The 19,379-nt window shown below is 39.1% G+C and overlaps 1 protein-coding gene across 2 annotated transcripts in view; it reads left to right on the forward strand.

Moving 5' to 3' along the window:
• The window catches only part of AMMECR1 (AMMECR nuclear protein 1), a 100,710-nt gene that overhangs the window by 30,710 nt on the left and 50,621 nt on the right, over positions 1–19,379 (forward strand). Inside the window, exon 2 of one of the 2 annotated variants that reach the window (XM_074962482.1) lies at positions 11,033–11,143. The exons of the other annotated variant lie outside the window; for it this stretch is intronic. Within the exon in view, the coding sequence (XP_074818583.1) occupies positions 11,033–11,143 (111 nt within the window). The remainder of the gene's footprint in view (positions 1–11,032; positions 11,144–19,379) is intronic. 2 annotated transcript variants of the gene reach the window in all.

Consider the following 19,379-nt stretch of genomic DNA (forward strand, 5'->3'; position numbering starts at 1 on the left):
AACCGGCTTCTTAATAAAAGTATTGTGGACTCAGTCAGGAAGGAGATAGTTCAAGAAGGATTTGATCCCATAATTTCTCATTGGCCCTACTTATAGTCCTGTTTAAACTAGGTTTTAAGATAATAGCTGTTTTCTGACTCTTTAAGGATAGCTGCTAAGATAAGCAGAACTGGCTAACAAATTAGTATATACACAGTTCACTTTTAATCTGTTGATTTAACTGAGGTACGTAATGATTTAAAGGAAAACTCCAGTATAATGATTCTAAATGCTGTTCGAGTAAAGAAGGAAATCCCTAAATGTATGTATGAAATATGAGAGCAACATTCAGAGGAGTTGCCATCTTGAATTAATGCAAAGGATGACTGAATCAGTTTTTTCCTTCAGAAATAATTGGAAATCAGAAGTTTTGCAGAATTGTAAATTGTGTAATATTTTTCAATGGTTAAACCAACAGTGACCTAAAATTTTTCAGGAATGGTGTAGGTCTGCCTTAAAAATAGTGTCTAGGAAGGGGACAAAGGTAAATTTTTGGTTCCTGTCGGTCTGTGATTCTTTAGTGCTTATTCCTAAACCGAATGGCTTTTTGTGTGTATGTACTCAATTATTTTACCTTGTAATAGAGGAATTCCCACCAAAGATGGCACTAATGGAGGCTATGATCACCCTAAGGTTTGCATTGTATGTTCATGATCCATCAGTATTCCCTGAGTATTAGAAAGACAACTACCTAGTACCCTCGTTCCGTTCTCAGTGTCACATCATGGACTGTCATTAGTGTCAAGAAACTGAGGTCAAAGCTGTTCAGGAGCTGTTCACTTTCCAAAAGAACATTGATACCTAGGGCAGTGGTTTAGAACCGGTGGTCTGCAGACTAAGATTTCCAAAGGAGTCCACACCTCCATTTGAAATATTTTAGGAGTCCGCAAATGAAAAAAGGTTGAATACCACTGAACTAGGAGGGTATTTAAGTTCTGTAAAATATCATATTTAGAAAAACAAAAAGGATGTTTTGCTGCAGATAGTGTTAAAAAAGGAACTAAAGCCAATCAGTGACATTTTTCAACAAGTGACTTCAACCCCAAAAAAGTTATTGTCCAGAAGGACTATCATGAAGCTGGATGTAAGTTGTGAGGAAATGAGGGTCTCCACAGTGTTCTGGCAGGGATGTGAAAAAGACTGAGGGGAAGGCTGGGGGGAGATGGAGAGTTGCTTAGCACATATAAATGCAGTGCTAAGTTAAGTGTTTACTTCTCCATTTTCTTTACTGTTTGTTACTGGAATTTTGGAATAGTTTAAAGCTTTTAGTCTTGCCAGAAAAGCAAAGAGTAAATATACTTATGTGATCACACTGTCCTCTTAAAGGGGACTGTGGGTGTACTGGGTTCCATTTTTAGACTGTAGCATCTCCATTTTTAGGGTGGTTTGTAGTTAGAACATTTTACAGTTTTTAAAACTAGTCCTGCATTTAAAAATACATTGGATGGGTACCAAAGCATGGCCCTGTAAGAAAAAAAGCTTGCTACTTCTCTCTTCATATGGTAATCTGCAATACTTAAAACTTTAGTTATTTCTAGATATAAATCAATTGCATATTTCATTATTGTTTTCACTTAGTTTCTCATTACACACAGAAAAAAAATAAAGAGTTATGCAGTGTAGCTCTTTGAGACAACTGCAACTCAGATAGCAAAGTTTATTGACTGCTTAGTAAGCCATAAAAATATCCATTGCAGTAGAGTAAATATTACCACCTTTGGCAAGTGTGATACTTTGACTGGACAGCAGGGAATGAGAGAAATCCAAACACAGGTGTAGCAGGGAGGGGGGCTGTTCCTCCCCCCCCCCCCCAACCAATCCCTCCCTTTTTGGTTCTCTGATTAGCCATCCTCTGAGTAAAGAGGGATGGGGTCAGTTGATTGGCTGCTGTGTGGCCTTGCCTGTTTGAGCTTAGTCCAGGCTTTGCAAAAGTCTCTTGCTTTCCAGTTAGCTGTCCTACCCTTCCTCCCCTTAGTTGTAGATTAGGAGCTGTGTCACTTATGATACTGCAGGTCTAACCAATCATCTGTGTTTAGAAGTCAATAAGGAGTTGTGCCCACTGGGCCAAATGGGCACATAGCTTGGTGGTTTTTTTTCACCTTCCTCATAGCCTCCCCATAGCACAGTTGGGTTAGAAGCAATAAGATTTGAGGTTTCTATAATGCTGTTATGATTATTGACTCATCACAACTTGTGGCTTATGCCCGGTGTGAGAAAAGGCTAGAAGGGCCAGCTCTCAGAGGTAAATAAGACTGGCATTGCCCAGTTGGACCTTGTGCTCCTAGGAGAGGACCTGGACAGCTTTGCCAACTGAAGTTCCCCCAACCCAGCCTTGTGGCCTTTTGTCACTCCACCCTCCCCTTACATTGGGGTAGTTGGGGGGCAGGGGGGAGGGAGAGTTTTCACAACTGAAGTGAGTCTATGGGGCAGACTGAGGAGTGTCAGTCTTGAGTTGGTGTTCGGTTTATGGTTAAAGCCCTGTAACCCACACTGGAACTAATGAAACGCCTGATATGTGCCTGCCCCAGCTCTCAGTGTAGTGCCCCTCCTCAAGCTATAGTGAATAAAGTTGCGGCCTCCCATTTAAACCCGTCTCATGTGTCCATTAGTCATTCACACAATGGCGAGGACATGCAGGTATTAGTGAATGATTACAGTTGTTGGAATAGAGGTGCACCTTTATTTAATGCTATAAAGCCCAGCAAAAGCCAGAGCCTGAAGTTGTATGCTATGAGTTTTTCATTTGTGCCCGAGTGCAGCATTGCTAGTTGAACCCCTATTCTTTTAGTTCTTGTTTTTCCTCTTATTTCTGTGAATGGCTGTTCTGCAGTTTAAGGCCATCTCTTAATGCCCCCCTCTGAGATTTATTTAAATGGCTTGTATAGTATTACTGAACTTAATGGAATTGTGATGTTATTAAACACTGCAGCCCCCCCTTTTTATATTTTGATAAGCTTATAATTATTCAAAAGGAAAAATGTGGAATTCATACTGGCACTAGTACAGTCCAAATTCCCTACGGCTCAAAATCTGAATACCATGCCCCATAAGCACACTTGTTTGTGGAAAGGGTGGGTAGAATCAAATAGTAAGGATATGGGATTGGGGAGGACAAGAAAGCAAACTTTTTTCCTTCAGGAATGCCTAATATGGTAGTACATAATGTTCCGTAGAAAAACACTTAAAATCTATTTCATGTACAATCTCTATGTAATTTTTCCTGATATTGGTTTAATTCATTTTTGTAAATGAAGAGGTCTTTATAAATGGAGACATAGATACACCTGTCAGGGATGATCTAGATAATACTTACTCCTGCTACGAATACAGACTAGCCTCTCGAGGTCCCTTCCAGTTCTATGATACTTGCCCAAATTAACAAAGTGTCAGAGCTCATGGAGCTATACTCAAAAGTTCATGGCACCTAATTCTGGGCTGTAATCTCTGTCAGACATTGCCTCTCCAGGTGCCATAGGTTCTGGCAGTTTTATACAGAACTTATTAGTATTCTCTATTGTGGCTCTCGCTGCTGCATGTACTGCCTTGTCTGCACTTGCAGCAGCCTGTAGGATATGTGTAGCTACACTGGAGTGAAAGGCAGGCTGCATTCACGCTACAGTGTGTAGCTACGCATGGTAGAAAAAGGTTTTGATGGGGAGGCAGTGGGGAAGGCTCTGACAGTTCCCCACTGCTGGAGCCTTTCACTGCAGTGTGGCAAAGGGGAAGCAGTGGGGCTGTGACAGAGGTGAGCCCAGTGTCCCCCTGCCTCCTCCCCTACTAGAGCCTTCTTCTCGTGCCAGAGTCATTCACTATGGCAGGAAAGGTTGAGGCAGCAGGACACTAAACACAAGAGTGTAGGTATGGGAGACACTCTTGGGGATATACTCTAGGGTTCTGGGTCTCTCTACTCCACTTGTCAAGGCAGTGCCTCGCTGTCTGCACTGCTATTTTTACCTGTGCTAGCTGGGACTGCAGTGTATGTACTCTACATGCCACTTTAAGTGTAGGCCTACCCTAAATGTGCGTACACTTTGGCTTTGCTTAATTTGCAGTTGTATTAGAATGAAATACTGATAAGTATTTTGGAGTATGCTCTATTTTGGGAATCTTATTTGTGAGAGAGGGATTGGAGGAGAAAAATATCCTCACAAGAGTTCTCTAGTGAGGACAAAAGCCTGGTTTCCACCCAAGATAAAAAAAATCAGCAAGCCAGAGATCTGTCACAGTACTTGAATATCAATTGAGCATACACACCAAACTGAAACAATTCCTACAACAATAAAAAAACCGCTCGACTGTCCATGAAATTAAAGGGAAGCATATTTATAGACATTTAGATGATTATTTCATTTTTCATTGTTCTGGAACGTGTCTAAATTGGGTACTTAGACTGATATGCACCGAAGTAATCCCATTCATTGGAGACAATGCATTTATATATATATATATGGGATTGGAAAGATTAGCTATTTATGGGTAAATTGCACACAAACCAATGACAGATATTTCCATTGATAATTGAAATTTACAGGTAGGCAAAGTAAGAAGAATGTTGCTTGTGAACTTAGTGTCAAAATCTAATGATTTAGACTTTTGAATCAGGCTTGCTACAAGTGGACTAACAAATGAATAGTTATAATTTGTTGATTTAAGTATATTTACTGTGTTTATTTTGTAGTTTGGGCAATGTCAACAACTTGTGTTAAGTTTATAAGGCTTATTTTTTGAATTTCAATATCTGCCATTAAATAATTGTCTGATTTTCCCCCCTAATTTCCCCCAACTGTGAAAATTTAAATGAATAAAAAAACTAAAAAAATTTAAAATTGATAGTCATTATAAAAATCAAACTCTGCAGAACCTAAATATACTGTAAACATGTACAAAAGTGTAAACACTGTAAATATGCAAGTATACATAATAGAATGGCAGCTTGCATGAATTGTTTTATACTGAAAGAATATTGATTTTTAAATGTAAATACTTGATGGTGGAAGCATGACAAGTCCTTGGCTCATTCACTCTTACAGTTATAGCTGACTGACTACTGAAATATCTTGAACTATTTTTTGCTTTCAGACTAAATGCTTCCAGTAACATTGCATAGAAAATAGGTCACAGGTAAAGTTTAGGTGATGTCAGTTGTAAAACTTTAATAAGAATATTTGGGTGTTAATAGTAATTTACACAGAAATTGTACTACAGTGTGTCATGGCGGAATTATGGGAACATCTGGAACTTTTGCTGTGACGAGTCCGCTTTCCAAGTTTTCTTTCAACATGTCTATCAGTCTATACTTAAGATAGCACCCTTCACCCAAAGCTCTTCCAAGTTCTTTACAAGTTCTAAGAAATCAAGCTTCAGAACTCCCCTGGGGAGTAAGAGAATATTCCTTTGTGCTTCGTTTACTTCATTAGTGGAATATTGCATAAGGAGGGAAGAATTAATGGTCTCTGGTCACACAGCCAATTTATTGGCACAGCCAGGGTTAGAACCTTGATTTACTGACTCCCAGGCTTGTATTTCAGCTACAGGCTATTGTTTAGTTAATCAAAAGTGCAGTAGTTACAATGGCGTCTCAAACTCTTCAGGTGGACCACCCTTTAGTAGGCGCTGTTCTGGGGACAACTTTCCCTCCCATTCACAATCACCTAGCATCCTATGGCAACTGCAGCAGCTGCCTACATGGAGAAGTAATATTAGTTAAATATTTAGTGTATTTTAGCTGTCTTTTTAATGACATTTGACAACTGGAAATGAGAAGAGCCAGTAATAAGCGATCAGCCAGCTATCTAAGGACTTATAACTTCTGCAGTAGATAATTCTCCCATTCTTGTGCTTTATGCTTGTGCTTTGAATTAGGCACTGCACTGTGAGAACCTGTGATAGCCACTGGATGGGTATCACTTTGCAAGTTTAGCAGTGGCTCTGTGATTTCAAGGCACCTTAAAACCAGCGGCAGTTTTCAAGAGAGTCATGCAAACAAAGGGAAGCCAAATCTACAATTTAACAGGTAAAAAGCAGATGGATGTTGTAGAGAGTAGTGAAGCTGGTATCCTTTTCCTGTATTTGTTTAGTTTTACATTAGTTTTTCTGTACTATCTGTTTGCTGGTCTTAATAGCAGGCAAGGACTTAATAAATTCAGAGATTAAGGCCAGGATGGCAATCTAGTCTGACCACCTGCATTAGATGGCCTATTAAACTTTAACCAATAATTCTCCCATTTAGCCTGACAATTTGTGATGGAACTAGAATGTAGCTATGCATCCAGATTCAAATTTGAACTCTCATCATAGAATGAATGTATCTTGAGCCCTTCCTATCTATATTTACTTCTGTCAGTGACCCTGCAGGGGTCCATTAACCCCTTTGACATTCAGCAGTAGTTTATTTACAGGCTTCCCCTAACCCTTTAAAGCAGCCAATCAGTTAATTCTAGAAGGAATCCCCACTTGGATTGAAAAAGATAACTCAGAACAAAGTATTTGAGTAAACCAGTATATTTGCATCTGAATTCTAACTTCCATACACTATAATTTAGTATAATACTGCTAATAAATCTCTAACCTGAGACAAAAAGGGTAAGAAGACAGTGATGAGCTCCAGTTAGAATATTATTTCAGACTTATCTGAGCAAGGGGAGATTGTTTTGAGCACCATCACAATTGAACAATTTCCTTGGTATCTTCAGATCAAGGCTAGATGCCTTTCTGGAAGGTATGCTATAGTCAGACAAGTTATTGGTCTCAATACAGCAGTAATTGGGTGAAATATTATGTCCTGTGTTAGAAAGGAGGTCAGACTAGATGACCTCAGTGGTCCCTTTGGCCTTAAAAATCTATGAAAAGAGCAAAAAAAGCAAAGATCTGTCTACCTCCTTTTCAAGCTTATCAAAAAGCAAATTAATAAAATACAAAGTAAGAGACATCTTAAACTGCCTCCTCAGTTCATCATCACTAGAAGAATGTGAACTCTTCCAGTCTAATAAAGGAGAGTCACAAGGTTCCACCGGGGGCAGATCACCTTGTTTAGTGCTCTGAAAGTCATCAGCATGTAAAGTTTCAGGGTCCATTCAGCTTTGCAGTGACTGAATTATTTGGGGGTGGGGGAAGGACCTGACATGGCCCCAGACTCACAAGAACATTGTAACAGATTAGTTTCCAAAAATTGGTATGATAACTCGCTCATCTCTGAAAGTAAGGGATTATCTAGGTTCCATGATCTCTCCTCAAAGTTTGCCATGTGATTGGAGGGACACTAATGGCAGACTCTGCCACCCTCTAAACTGGTCATATTAAATAGGACAATTGCTGCCACCTGCCATTTTACAATCCCAAGGTGGTCTTGCATCTTCAAAGGCACTTTGTATATTTTAATGGTCTCATGAACTATGATCTTCATACCATAAGAAAAGGCCCTCTAATTGTTGGTTCTTAGACTGCTTCAAAATTGAAATACCTTGAGGTTTTTGAAATATTTTAGGGCTTGGAGAGGAAAGGTGGCAAGGGAGAGGTGACTGTCTTGCAAAAGAGGAGAAGCTGCTGGGGTTTCATCTGACTAGTCCCTCAAAGAAAGGTAGTTTGATATGGAAAGTGAAAGGAGAGTACAAGAAGGTTTTCAAAGCTCATAATTAAAAAAGTTTGTGGTGCAGTATTCCCACGGTTATCTAGCTTCATTCTCAGCTGATGTCAAAACAGATTTGTTGTTGCTGTCTCTTTTTTGATGCAGCCATTTCAGAGCTATTCCGGGACCCATATAAGATTTATTAATCTTGCTTGTTTCTTTAGAGAAACGTAGGAGCTGGTGCATTCACTTTGTAATCTCCTGACTCTCAAACCCAGTAGATTAATCTAATGTGAGACATTCCTCCATTCTTAGAAGGCAGTGACCACCTCAGGATATTTTTGATAGAAAAATCAGTGCAAAACCAGGTAGACTTGGCAGTGGTGGCTTGTGCCAGACTTGCCTTGGTAACCGGGGGAAGGGGGGGGTGGGGGAGGAATGACCAATCAAAGGACATTTTGAGTAGAAAAATCAGTGCAGCATACCCAAACGTTCATGAGGCAGTAGCAGCTGGTTTAGATGTATTTATTCAGAGGATTTATTTCTCCAGGATATTGTTAGACTGGATGAAGGTCATGGCGCCATAATGCCTGCCTGCTAACTGAGCTCTAGACAGATGTAGAAAGAGATAGATGCATGCCTTACTGTAGCAGATTTTATACAATGCTTTCAAAGTCTTGATGCCAAGTATGGCACACATCTTTTGCCACAATTGTCTGTGAACAGAGACTTTCCCTGAAATGTGAAGCCAGATTTTACTTGAGATGAACAATCAGGGTTTAGACCAGAGGTACGCAATTTTTCTTGTGTATATCTCCCCCTCTAATTATGACCCCATTGTGATCAGTCATCCATGTGACAAATTGCTTATAGGAAAGACTAAAACAAGGACATGTCTGAAGGACTGATATTTGTACCTTCTTATTTGTATTTCACGAAATAGTAATTTGTTTGCTTTTAACAGAAAATGCAATAGACTCCTCCTGCTTTTCTTTTCCCTCCCACCCCCATCTCCTCAGCATTCTGGAACTCCCAGCTGAGGCTGTTCATCTCAAGAACTCTGTAGGACTTGAATTACAACCCTGCAGATTTCAGGGGACTGGGGATCCAGGAACTACATGAACTTTCCTCTCCCTCTGCCTACAACTCCACCTGCTCTGGCTTCCCGGGGCTTAGTTCTGCTAGTGTCCAGACTCCTTCCCCCATCCAGACACTCCATCTACTGTCCCAGAGAGAGACTGCTTTTTTTCCCCTCTGTCCCAACTTGCCAATTTGTTCAGTGCCCATGGCCTCTCTCTGATGTACTTCGTGAATCCTCCTGTCCCCTCCATCATGCACTTCCTGCTTCTCTGTTTGCTTGCCTGCTGGAATCCCTGGCCGTAGTTGTTTTTACTTCCTTGCCCACCTGTGGTATTCCTTATCTCCCTCACACCACCACCCCCCACTTTATCCCTGCTCCAAATGCTGACACTCCCCAAGTTCAGTCTACCAACTTGAGTCAAGTTTTCTGCTTCCCTGGCCCCTTCTCCAAGCCCTGGCTCTTTGGTGAAAGCAGGGAGGATAGAACAAGTGCTAGAACCAGGTGATGTCTCAACCAATAGACTACAGTTTGAGAAGTGTTCAGTCTAGGCCATATGAATGTAATGCTCTAGCTTGTGGAAGCAGAAAGAATTGCAAAAATATTTAGATTTTGACATGTAAATTATTTTGCTCAAAGATGAACTAGGTTCAGTTTTCATTAAAACATGCCTTACCTGCATTAATACCTTCAATATCTTAAATTTTTTTAAAAAGTTTTTAATCATTTATCCTTTTTTGCATTTGACTGCTATGTTCCATCCTGGCTATGAGTGGACTAGAACAGCGGTTCACAAACTTCATTCTGACAACAAAATTACTACATGACCCTGGGGGTGGGGGCGGAGCCAGAGCCCTACTGCCCTGGGTACAGGCAGGAGCTTGGGCTTCAACTTCAGCCCTGCATCCCAGCAAGTCTAATGCTGGCCCTGGTGACTGCATTTTAATGGGGTTGCAACCCCCTTTGGGGTCCAGACCCACAGTTTGAGAACCGCTGGACTAGAAAATTCCAAGTCAATGTAATTTTCTGGCTCTCATGCATTGGCACAATGTTGTAATGTTTGGGGCTGCATTCACTGTAGGGGAAAGATTAGAGCCAAATTCTTTTTTTCCATTAAATAAAAAAATTCTGCTGATCTTTGTTTAACAAAACTAATGTATGTTTTGGCCCTAAGCTATTTGACATTATCCTATTAAATCAGATTATCTAAATGTTAATGTTTAAGAAGCTGAGTTCATTGTCACACATTGACTTAATATAATCTGTCCCACGGCCCCACAAATTGAGGTGAGTAAGACCAAGGCCCCAGTCCTATAGGCACTTGTGCTTAACTTTGTGAACATCCGAGTATGTCCATTGACTTCAAATGGCCTGCACACGCATGAGTGTATGCACAGGTCACCACTAAAGTGGTTTAGTGTTATTGGTAGGAGTCAGTAATCCATGTTTCCCCTGAGTGAGGCTTGCTTTAAAACAAAATAATAATTGAACCTTAAATTTTCCTGGTATTCTTTGAAGTTTCTGAATGGTGAAAGTGGGACTGAGAGGTTTAGACCAACCTTACAAAATCTGACTGCTCACTTAGAGTAGGGTTTTTGAGAAGGGGGGGTGAATTAGCAAAATTGTTACACATGCACAGATTAAGATTTATGTTGAGCTCAGAAAAAAAAAAGAGAGCTGGCTGCTGAATTAGACTGTTTACAGAGAAGATACCACTCTGGCCTTTGCACTACTGATTATCATCTTTCAGAAGCTAGGCTAGTTGCCAAGAGAGACTTGGCCATAATGGAGAAAATTTCCTTTGTACAGGCTTATATTTTAAAATCTAGATAGCATCTGTCCTTAAATGCCTTTTGCCTGCCTTACGGGGGATTCTGTTAGTGCTCAGCTCACAATTAAAAAAGAGCAAGGATTTTCTGTATGACTAGTATGAATGCGATATTATCCTTTGTTCTGTGGAGGTCTCATAAGAACTGTCCTTCTATAGCAAAGATGTCTGAGGGAAGATTTCTTTGCTTCTGGGGAGAGTCTAATGGAATATAAGCAAACATACAAAATGCATCATGTCAGCTAGCAAAAGATTTGCTTCTCTGGCTATTGAGTATTGTAGCTAGAGACTAGTCTAGTTTCCAGCATTTGTATCTGAATGACAGGGGCCTTTCTACAGTAGACAAACAAATAGTAAAATAGGCTTCCAAATACCATGGCCAGTGCCAAAGCAGCTAATTTATAGGCTTTGTTCGGTCTTGCAACAGAGAAATATGTTATTGAAATAGCACTTTGACTATCAGTATTGTAACACTTGTAAGAATTCTGCAGTCACACATGCCTTTTCTTCCTCCCTAACACAGCCCGCTATTTGTAACGTGGAAGATTGGTCGAGATAAACGATTACGTGGATGCATAGGTACTTTTTCAGCCATGAACCTGCATTCAGGACTCAGGGAGTACACACTTACTAGGTAAGATTTGGTTTTTGTTGTTTCAACTTCTGCACTTAAATATTTCAAATAGGGGAATCAAAACAGAACCTGAATTTTGTGATTTGTTTCTGAACTTGTCAGCCAAAATTTTTAACCCCTTTAACACCATCTAAATTTCTCTGTGACCACTGGTACTGTGGTGTTAATAGCTTCAATTAAATCCATAGCTGGATTCTTTTGTCTAAAATACGGTTTTCCAGCAACTTTCTGTAACTGACTCATAGTAGTTTTCCCCCAGTGGATAGACAACTTTTGATCTTAATAGTTAACTTGAGGGCAGAAGACCAGAAAGTCAGTTTTGGGGATTATCATATTCACAGGTCTAAAACAGCTGGTATTCTCACCTCTTCTCCATCGGGTGCTTCCAATCAGCTGCAGTTATTTTAATCCTACAAATTTCCATTACATGTTACTCTTCAGATACATCCCAGCCCCTGAGTGGGAAACTTCTGGACTAGGGAGGTAAGTGATAATTCTCACTTCCCTGACAGCATATAATCCTTTATTTTTGACCCACACCCAAAATCATTCACCTTAGTGTTTCTTTTCCTTTTGCATAGGGTGAAAAAAAAAAAACACATCACTAGAGCTATAAGTAGGCATTGTACTTGGTTTCCTCTGATTATTGTGATTTTAGGTTTTCTAAAGGGTGGGTGGGATTGCTGTTAAAATTTCTATTACAATTCAATGTACCGCTTTGTAGTGCTTCAAAATGGAAAATATATTCTGGTGCATGTAGACTTCTAGGATGGTTACCATCCCATCCTTATTACTCGGTATTTCTAGACCACTTGCGTTTGGAGACTTGCTTCTAGTGCTGGATCTTCCTCTATTGTTAAAACCCCCCACACTGCTAATATTAACCGTTGACATAATGGAGTATAATCATGTCTCTCTCTCTCGGTGAATGATTAAGCTAATAAAATCCTGAGGCTACTTCAGGCTTAGCAGGCAAATGCATGAAGCAGCTCAACTATTCATTTGCTTGGGTGCCTCAAACTTGGAGAAAACCTAGCTGTCTTCATTGTATCAGTTATAATACCTGGAACATCTCTGGCTATGCTTTGTTAAGACTCTGCAATCAAAAAAGATCAGTAAAACAAGACTTGTAAAATATATTATATACATTATTATTAGTAGTATTTGTATAACATTGTGCCTAGAGTTCTACAGGAAGTTAAGGATCCATCATACTAGGAACTGTACAGACAGTGAAAAACTTCCAAAGCGCTTAAAGTCTAAAAGTCTGTTCTGCTGTTTTGGGTCAGGTGTTGCAGGTTTGTGCAGAAAACCTCCATCAGAGGCTAGGATGAAGAAGTCAGAACAGAGAGGTGAAGTCTAATGGCAAACAATAAAACAAAGAGAAAATATGAGAAGGCACTTGGAATACTGTAAATACTATGGAATTGGTAAACCTGTGGAAGTTGATGTGAAGAGGCCAGGTTATCTAATCTTAAGAGAATCCATGGAAGAGTGTTTAATACATGCAAGTTAACTGCAGTGTCAGTCAGTCTTTCATTGTCCAGGAGTTGCGTGGCACGGTACTCGTGCGATTTAGAAGATACTTGGAAGACCCTTATCATTACATCCCAAATTCTGAAGTTGGAAAGGGTAACAAAAATATGAAAAAAGTGGCACCTAACGTAAGGGCATTAAAATAGCTTAAATGCACCATTTAAATGGACAGCTAATACGGAAAATTACAACTAAGCTATCCAGAAAGAGGTTTTAATAGGAAGATGCTATCAAGCTTGAGCACAGGAGAATGTGATTACAGCTCAGTATTTTTCCACATGAAGGGAAACCTTATACCTCAAGACCTAAAAGCCAACCTATTTTGTAATACAGTGAGCATACTTAATTTTTACTACTTGTTTGAAAATCTTTACTGGTTCTACTGGAATCCCCCATTATTTTTACAGGAAATCTCTCAAACTTGTATTGGTTTTTAAACAGCTTTCAGTATGGTAGAAACATTCTAGGTATGAGCACTGGGATTCTGAGTAAATTACAGGGTTTCTGAAATTTGATGGCACATATGTGGAGAGAGACTATTGATTTGCATTGGCTAGCATGAGATTGTGGTTGTGGTGGCGACTTTCTGTTCAGCAGATGTTTAGAAAGAAGAAAAACTTTGAGTGGATTATCTGCATTTTCCAGACAAGTTTCTTTTATCTCCAAAAAGTGAAGGAAAGAGTGAAATTATCAGGGAAGCAGCTCTCAGCCTTTTACACAAGGTAACTTTCCAGAAAGAAACTTGGAGAACCAGACCAGAAGAGTCTCAAATGGCCATCAGCTTTTATGACGTGAGGCTTCACAAGCCCCACTAGGAAGGACTCAAAACTAGGATGTTCTGATTTGTTAAACAGTATATGGGCTATGACGTTCTTGAGGAAGATAAAAGAAAGTTCCCAAAAGCAAAGAAATATTAGTGAAAATGCTTTGGAGGCAAACTAATCCACAGGGCAGACTGCTCATGAATGGGCCATCAGCACCCGAGAATGGAACTTTATCAAAATAGTCAAAGAACAAAGTTGCAGGCTAAGCTGCTCCTGACCTTGATCACATGTTGCCTTCAAGACATCTTATTCAGCTGTTTTAGAAAAAAGGAAGCTCTTGCAAAAGATGCCGTCTTGATTCATTCTAAGCCTTTTAGTAACTTCCAGACTGTGGATTGACATGGATTTTTCAGAGCCCTTCAGCATCCACAGACCTTTCTAACTAAAGACTAAGGAAGCACTCATCAGATGATTGAAATCCTCTTAAGGGCTAGACTTACATTTTCAAAACTTGGAATTAGGAATTCCAAGGTACTCACCATACTAAGAGGCTAAGTTTTCTAGTATGTCAGTTGGCTGTGGTTTCAAGGAGTGAGTTAGAACACCCTTGTGCTAATCAAGGTATAGTAGATTTCCTTCATATTGGGTTGAGATAAAGATGTCAGTAATATTAGGCACATCAGGATATCAGACTTCATTCGTTCTGCAGGTGATCGCAAATTCCCTCCACTCTTCACAGTTATTTAAATTTCTTTTAAATAAAGTAAGGATAGTGGATCTGGCAATCCAAAATGAGTAGCTTTCTCTCCCACCCTACCCTTCTTGGAAGCCAAGCCCACAAGTCTGGAAACCATCTTTTACAGTCTTAACTCCCCCCCCCCCCCAAAAAAAAAGGTAGTAATATGATAGAAAATGAGTTGTTCTGCATTTTGAGCAATGTAGGTTATTAGTGGTATTGCCAGCATGCTCTGAACAGGAAATTTCTGATGTTGAATGACTCATCATTAATTGGATGCATCTGCCCAAGTCGTGAGGAAGGGATGAGAATACCCATAGTTTAAAAAGTTAGTAATGCATTTCTAATTAAATCTGTTTTGTAGAATTCAATTTTCTTTACAGATACATAAAACTGTGGGAGGGGGAAGGAAGTGAGTTATTGCAGGACTTCATGAGAGAAGTGGGTGGGTGAGGTTCTGTGGCCTGCAACGTGCAGGAGGTCAGACTAGATCAGCTGTTCTCAACCTATTTACCATCATGGGCTGCATATGCGTTATGTGGGCTGCATCCAATCCTAACAGCATAGCCCTGAGAATGTCACATGGGCCACAACTCTGTGCTGATTGAGCCACAAGCAGTCCACAGGGTGCAGGTTGAGAACCACTGTACTAGATGATCATGATGGTCCCTTCTGGCCTTTGAGTCTGAGTAAAAGTTTGAATGTGGTGATTGACATGAGTTTGGCAAAAAGCTAACTGGGTAAAAATAAATCTAACCTTTTTCAAAGGCATTGCAGTATTTAATATTATAGAATTTAAGAACTATACCATGGAAAAACAGTCCTTCAGACTGATTGTATGAACTGAGTATCCACCTGAACGTATACAATAAATCAATCCAGATTATGAAAAATTACCTTGTGTTTTGCAGCTTCATCAAGAAAATACACTGAACTTGGAAGCAGGTTACTACAACATTTCAGAACAGGTTGACAAACTTTTTCATGTATTCTGTTCAGCAGTAAGACTTAGGTTTTGGCAGTGAAGACTTACAGTTGAGGTGCTCAATGAAATAAATTTGTTTTTATTTGCTAGTAATCCTTTAGTTACCTGTTAACTTGGTTATAATTCACTGTATATTTCCCACTTGAGTCATACCATAGCTGAAAGGCAGATTAAGCTAGCAGAGTACAAAACAATTTCTTCTTGATCTAGCAGGAGCAGTGGCATAAAAACTATAATGACATCCGTTTCACACTCACTGTTCACTGTTCCTCCAATGTGTATCATAACTTGGGTATATTCTTGGGAAGGCAACTAGTGAGGAGAGGCGGACAAAGGAAGGTTGATTCTGTGACAGAAGGGGAGAGAGAGAGAAGAGCAGTAAAAAAAGTTGATTTTGGAAGCCCACAAACCTGAAGTGGACTGGCCTGGTGGGCTACAATCTGCACATCCGCATTGTAGTTTTTATGCCTAGGACCAGCAGGCACCTGGGAGTGCACACAGTGCACTTGTTCTCTGAATGAAAGGTGTATCTTACGTTCTCCACTAACCATCTCCAGCTGAGAGTAGTATCTGCTGGGTCTAGAGGAGGCATGTTCAACATTCCTCCCCTCAGTGTTGTCTGTGGGAGGACAGGAATAAAAGGAGGGAGTTAGGACTCTAGCTAGAAAATGCAAGGAAGGGGGAAGTGCTACACAATTCTCTCCCCTTAAAACTTAAATTTTAGAGGAAGATATATTTGCGTTTTAGGACACCAGTAAAGTCAACAATTGGCATACATCTCCTGATAGTTTAATTGATAATTAAAAAAAAAAAAACACACTAAATTCTTTTCTCCTTCATCCCCCTCCCACCCCCCCATGAAAAATATCAGTTCTCTTCTCCCACTCTGACAGGAAACTAAACATTTGAGCATATGAGCTATTTTTTCATATTACAAACACTTGGATGATTGATCACAGTGAATGGGGATTCAAGTTATCTAGCAAGTTTCATAGATGTATATTTGTGTTCTGCTCTCCTCCCCCAGTTGAACTTTAGCATTTTTTTGTTTATATTTTAAGGTCAATATATAGATTAACATACAACTTCCATTACATCTCTTCAGTTCTTCACACTAACTCCACACGACCATTTCCATGTATTACTCCCTATGGCTTTGTACATCTTTATTCTCTTTCACCACACCTAAGCTCCATGCTAGGTTCAGGGCTCTACCAGTCCACAACATAACTGATGAAATGATTAACACACAAAGGATAGCCAAGGTAGCTGTGACTGACTTCAGCTTACAGAGTTGAAATGAGTTTCATTCAGTGTCAACTTTTTTTGTTACTCCTGAGCAGTTTGAGCTCCATAGGGTTCATTTTTTCCTGCACAAAGCAGAGTTTATCATCTCTGCGTATTCTAGACCCTGCCAGTTCATGAAATGAAATCAGAGTTTCCAATTTAATGATTACGTTTGAATAAAAGTGAATAAATGGGAGAGGAGTACTACAGGTTACTTTGTCAAGCATAGTAAGGAATGGGGCTCTTAAATTCGTGACTTAAGCAGTTCTGACAGTTTGTTTCCAAAATAGTCTGCCATAGGCAAGCTAATTTTGAGTTCAATAGAAATTTGTTTAGGTTCACAGTATATACTGTAAACCAGCTTTTTTCCCTTTCGTGTTGGTTATGTTAATAGTTATGTAGTCTTTAAATGTAAAGATCTGTTGATGTTTTCTTCATAAATTATTGAAAGCAGTATACTTTATATAATCTGATGCTACATTCGTTCTTGCTTGTTCCTCCAAATTTATGTTGTGTTCCCTACTCTTAATTATCTTAAGTTAAACTAGTTTGTGCATGTGAGATCTCTGTATAAGAGAGGGGGTACCTGTTTTTGTTCAACATTTTTAATGAGTGTTTACTATCATTAAGTAGATGTAACAAAATTTATCATGTTCTATTAATATCTTGCTAGGGATTGCTACTGATTGTACAGAATGGTCAATACATTACTTAAACTATTCAAGGAAAATGAGGCCAGAGTATTGCCATGGTTGAGGCAGCAGGGCTTGCTTTACAAGACATTAGAAACATCAGTGAACACCTCCAGAGATCTTTTATTGGCAAAGTAGGAAACCATTTGCTTCCTTTCAAAAACATAATTGGGTCTCACCACTTACACTAAAGTGTGAAGTGAAGCAGTGAGATTAGCACCGTTCTTTTTTTTTTTAAATACTTAACACAACTACATTTAAGTAATGGTAAGGTCATAACTGAAAAAACTATTGTTCTGGGACTGAAAGTATGTCTGTCTAGGCACAGACTATGATCTAGCAATTAGGCAAGTCCATACGTGCTCTGTAATACAGACATGCTGATCTGTGTGCAAGGCTGACTTTACTGAGACTTGGCAATAACTCATGTTTCTAAAAATCTTTGAACCAAGAAATATTTTAGCTATGAACTTTATAAATAGGACCACTTCAAGACAAAAGTTTAGGCCTACCATATGTAGCTTGAATTCACTTTAGTAATAAGTTGGATTGTGATATAAACCAACAGAACAAATAATTTAGATTTAAATAAGGCATAGAAACCTTAACTTATCCAACTGAGGCTAGTTATTGCATATGACTCAGTCTATTCAATATGATTGTGTTATTACTATGGAATAGTGTGCATGCCACCATTTCCAAAAAATTATTGCTCGCATTAAACCATTATATATTTCCTCAGAAGGCAGAATTAAAGAATAAGCTGTCTTTAATAAAAGTAAAATGACTTTGCTTAAATTTTTAATTAAATGCTTGTCTATCAAAGTTTCTAAAATAATGTAAGTGAAATCTTGGTGTGTGTCATTAAAGAGCAAACAATGCATGGGGTGTGGCACATCAAATAATTTAGTTGAGGGTCTCTTACACATTGGTTTTTGCAGCAGTTTTGCTTAAGTGGCAGACATTAGTATTTGGATTAATACCTTGTTTGAATATGGGGGAAAATGCTTTTTCATCTCCTGAAGAAGCTGTAACATTCTTTTCACTGGGAGCTAAGGATTCTTGCACTTCTTGAGTGCCTTGAAGTTAGAGGATTTTGGGTAGGTAAAGTTAACATTGCTTTGCAAAGGCTTTCCTGTATCTCTTTTTAAAAAGATCTTTTACTTTTTCTTAATTTAAAAAGTAACATTGCCATAGAGAAACAGAAAACTTACTGTAAAAATCAATTAAGAGCTCTTACTTTTTAAAAAGGGACTAAGGCATAAGACAGTATAGATTCTAAGACTGGTTTGTTCATCCTGAGGAAGCCTGGCTAGACCCTAGTGCCTAAACAGTGGATGAAAGTCTTCCTGCAAGAAATCAAAGAAAAAACATTACAAATAAAAAGGATAAAATTCAAAATAATGTAAATATTACTGGAAAAGGAAGGAATAAAACCTTAAGGTTTTTGAGAAAAACAGATCACTGTTCTACCATCCATACAGAGAACCAGACTACTTATGCATATAGGTATGTAAAGGTGAATATATTACTTACCTATGTGATAGACTTATTTGGAGAGTTCAATATTTTAAAATGTCTAGAAAAGTGGAATTTTGCAATTGATATAAGTTATAGAAGTGGCTTGGTTCAATGTGTGGCCCAATGAAGATTTCTACTTGTGTTTTCTCTTCACTAAATATACAAGTCAAGACAGTCAAAACCATCTTTTTTCAGATGCAGCTCAGCATAACTGTTAATCTCTCTCATCTGGTATGATTTTCTATAACTAAGGCAGTATTATCAATATTAGGGGGATTAAGAAGTTTTACTCTGACTTTAAGAATGATAGCTGAAATATAACAGACGTATGGAAAACAGGAATTGGAACCATGTGTGCTTATTATAGAATTCATGCTTACAGAAAAGTTGGAAGTACTTAGTGCTGATTGATTCTTATTTGTGCTGAGCAGTGATATGAGATGGTGTTGGAGTTCTCCATTGAATGTGTGTTCATGGGTAACTTGGGACATCCAGTGATCACTCAGTCTTTCCAGAGTGGTGTCTGGGAGGAGTTGTGCAGGTTGGGACTCCAGTCCTTTCCCATGATGCTTTTATGGCATTTCAAGTTCTTTCTATACAGTTTCCTTCCACCACACTAGGAAGCTAGTGCATATCTTTTTGCTTCAAGGCCAGAAGGCCAGTTGAGTTGGGACAATCTTTTGGCTCTGTCAGACATCCTAACCTAAGATTTTGG

Source organism: Natator depressus, chromosome 9, assembly GCF_965152275.1.
Source record: "Natator depressus isolate rNatDep1 chromosome 9, rNatDep2.hap1, whole genome shotgun sequence".
Taxonomy (NCBI): domain Eukaryota; kingdom Metazoa; phylum Chordata; order Testudines; family Cheloniidae; genus Natator; species Natator depressus.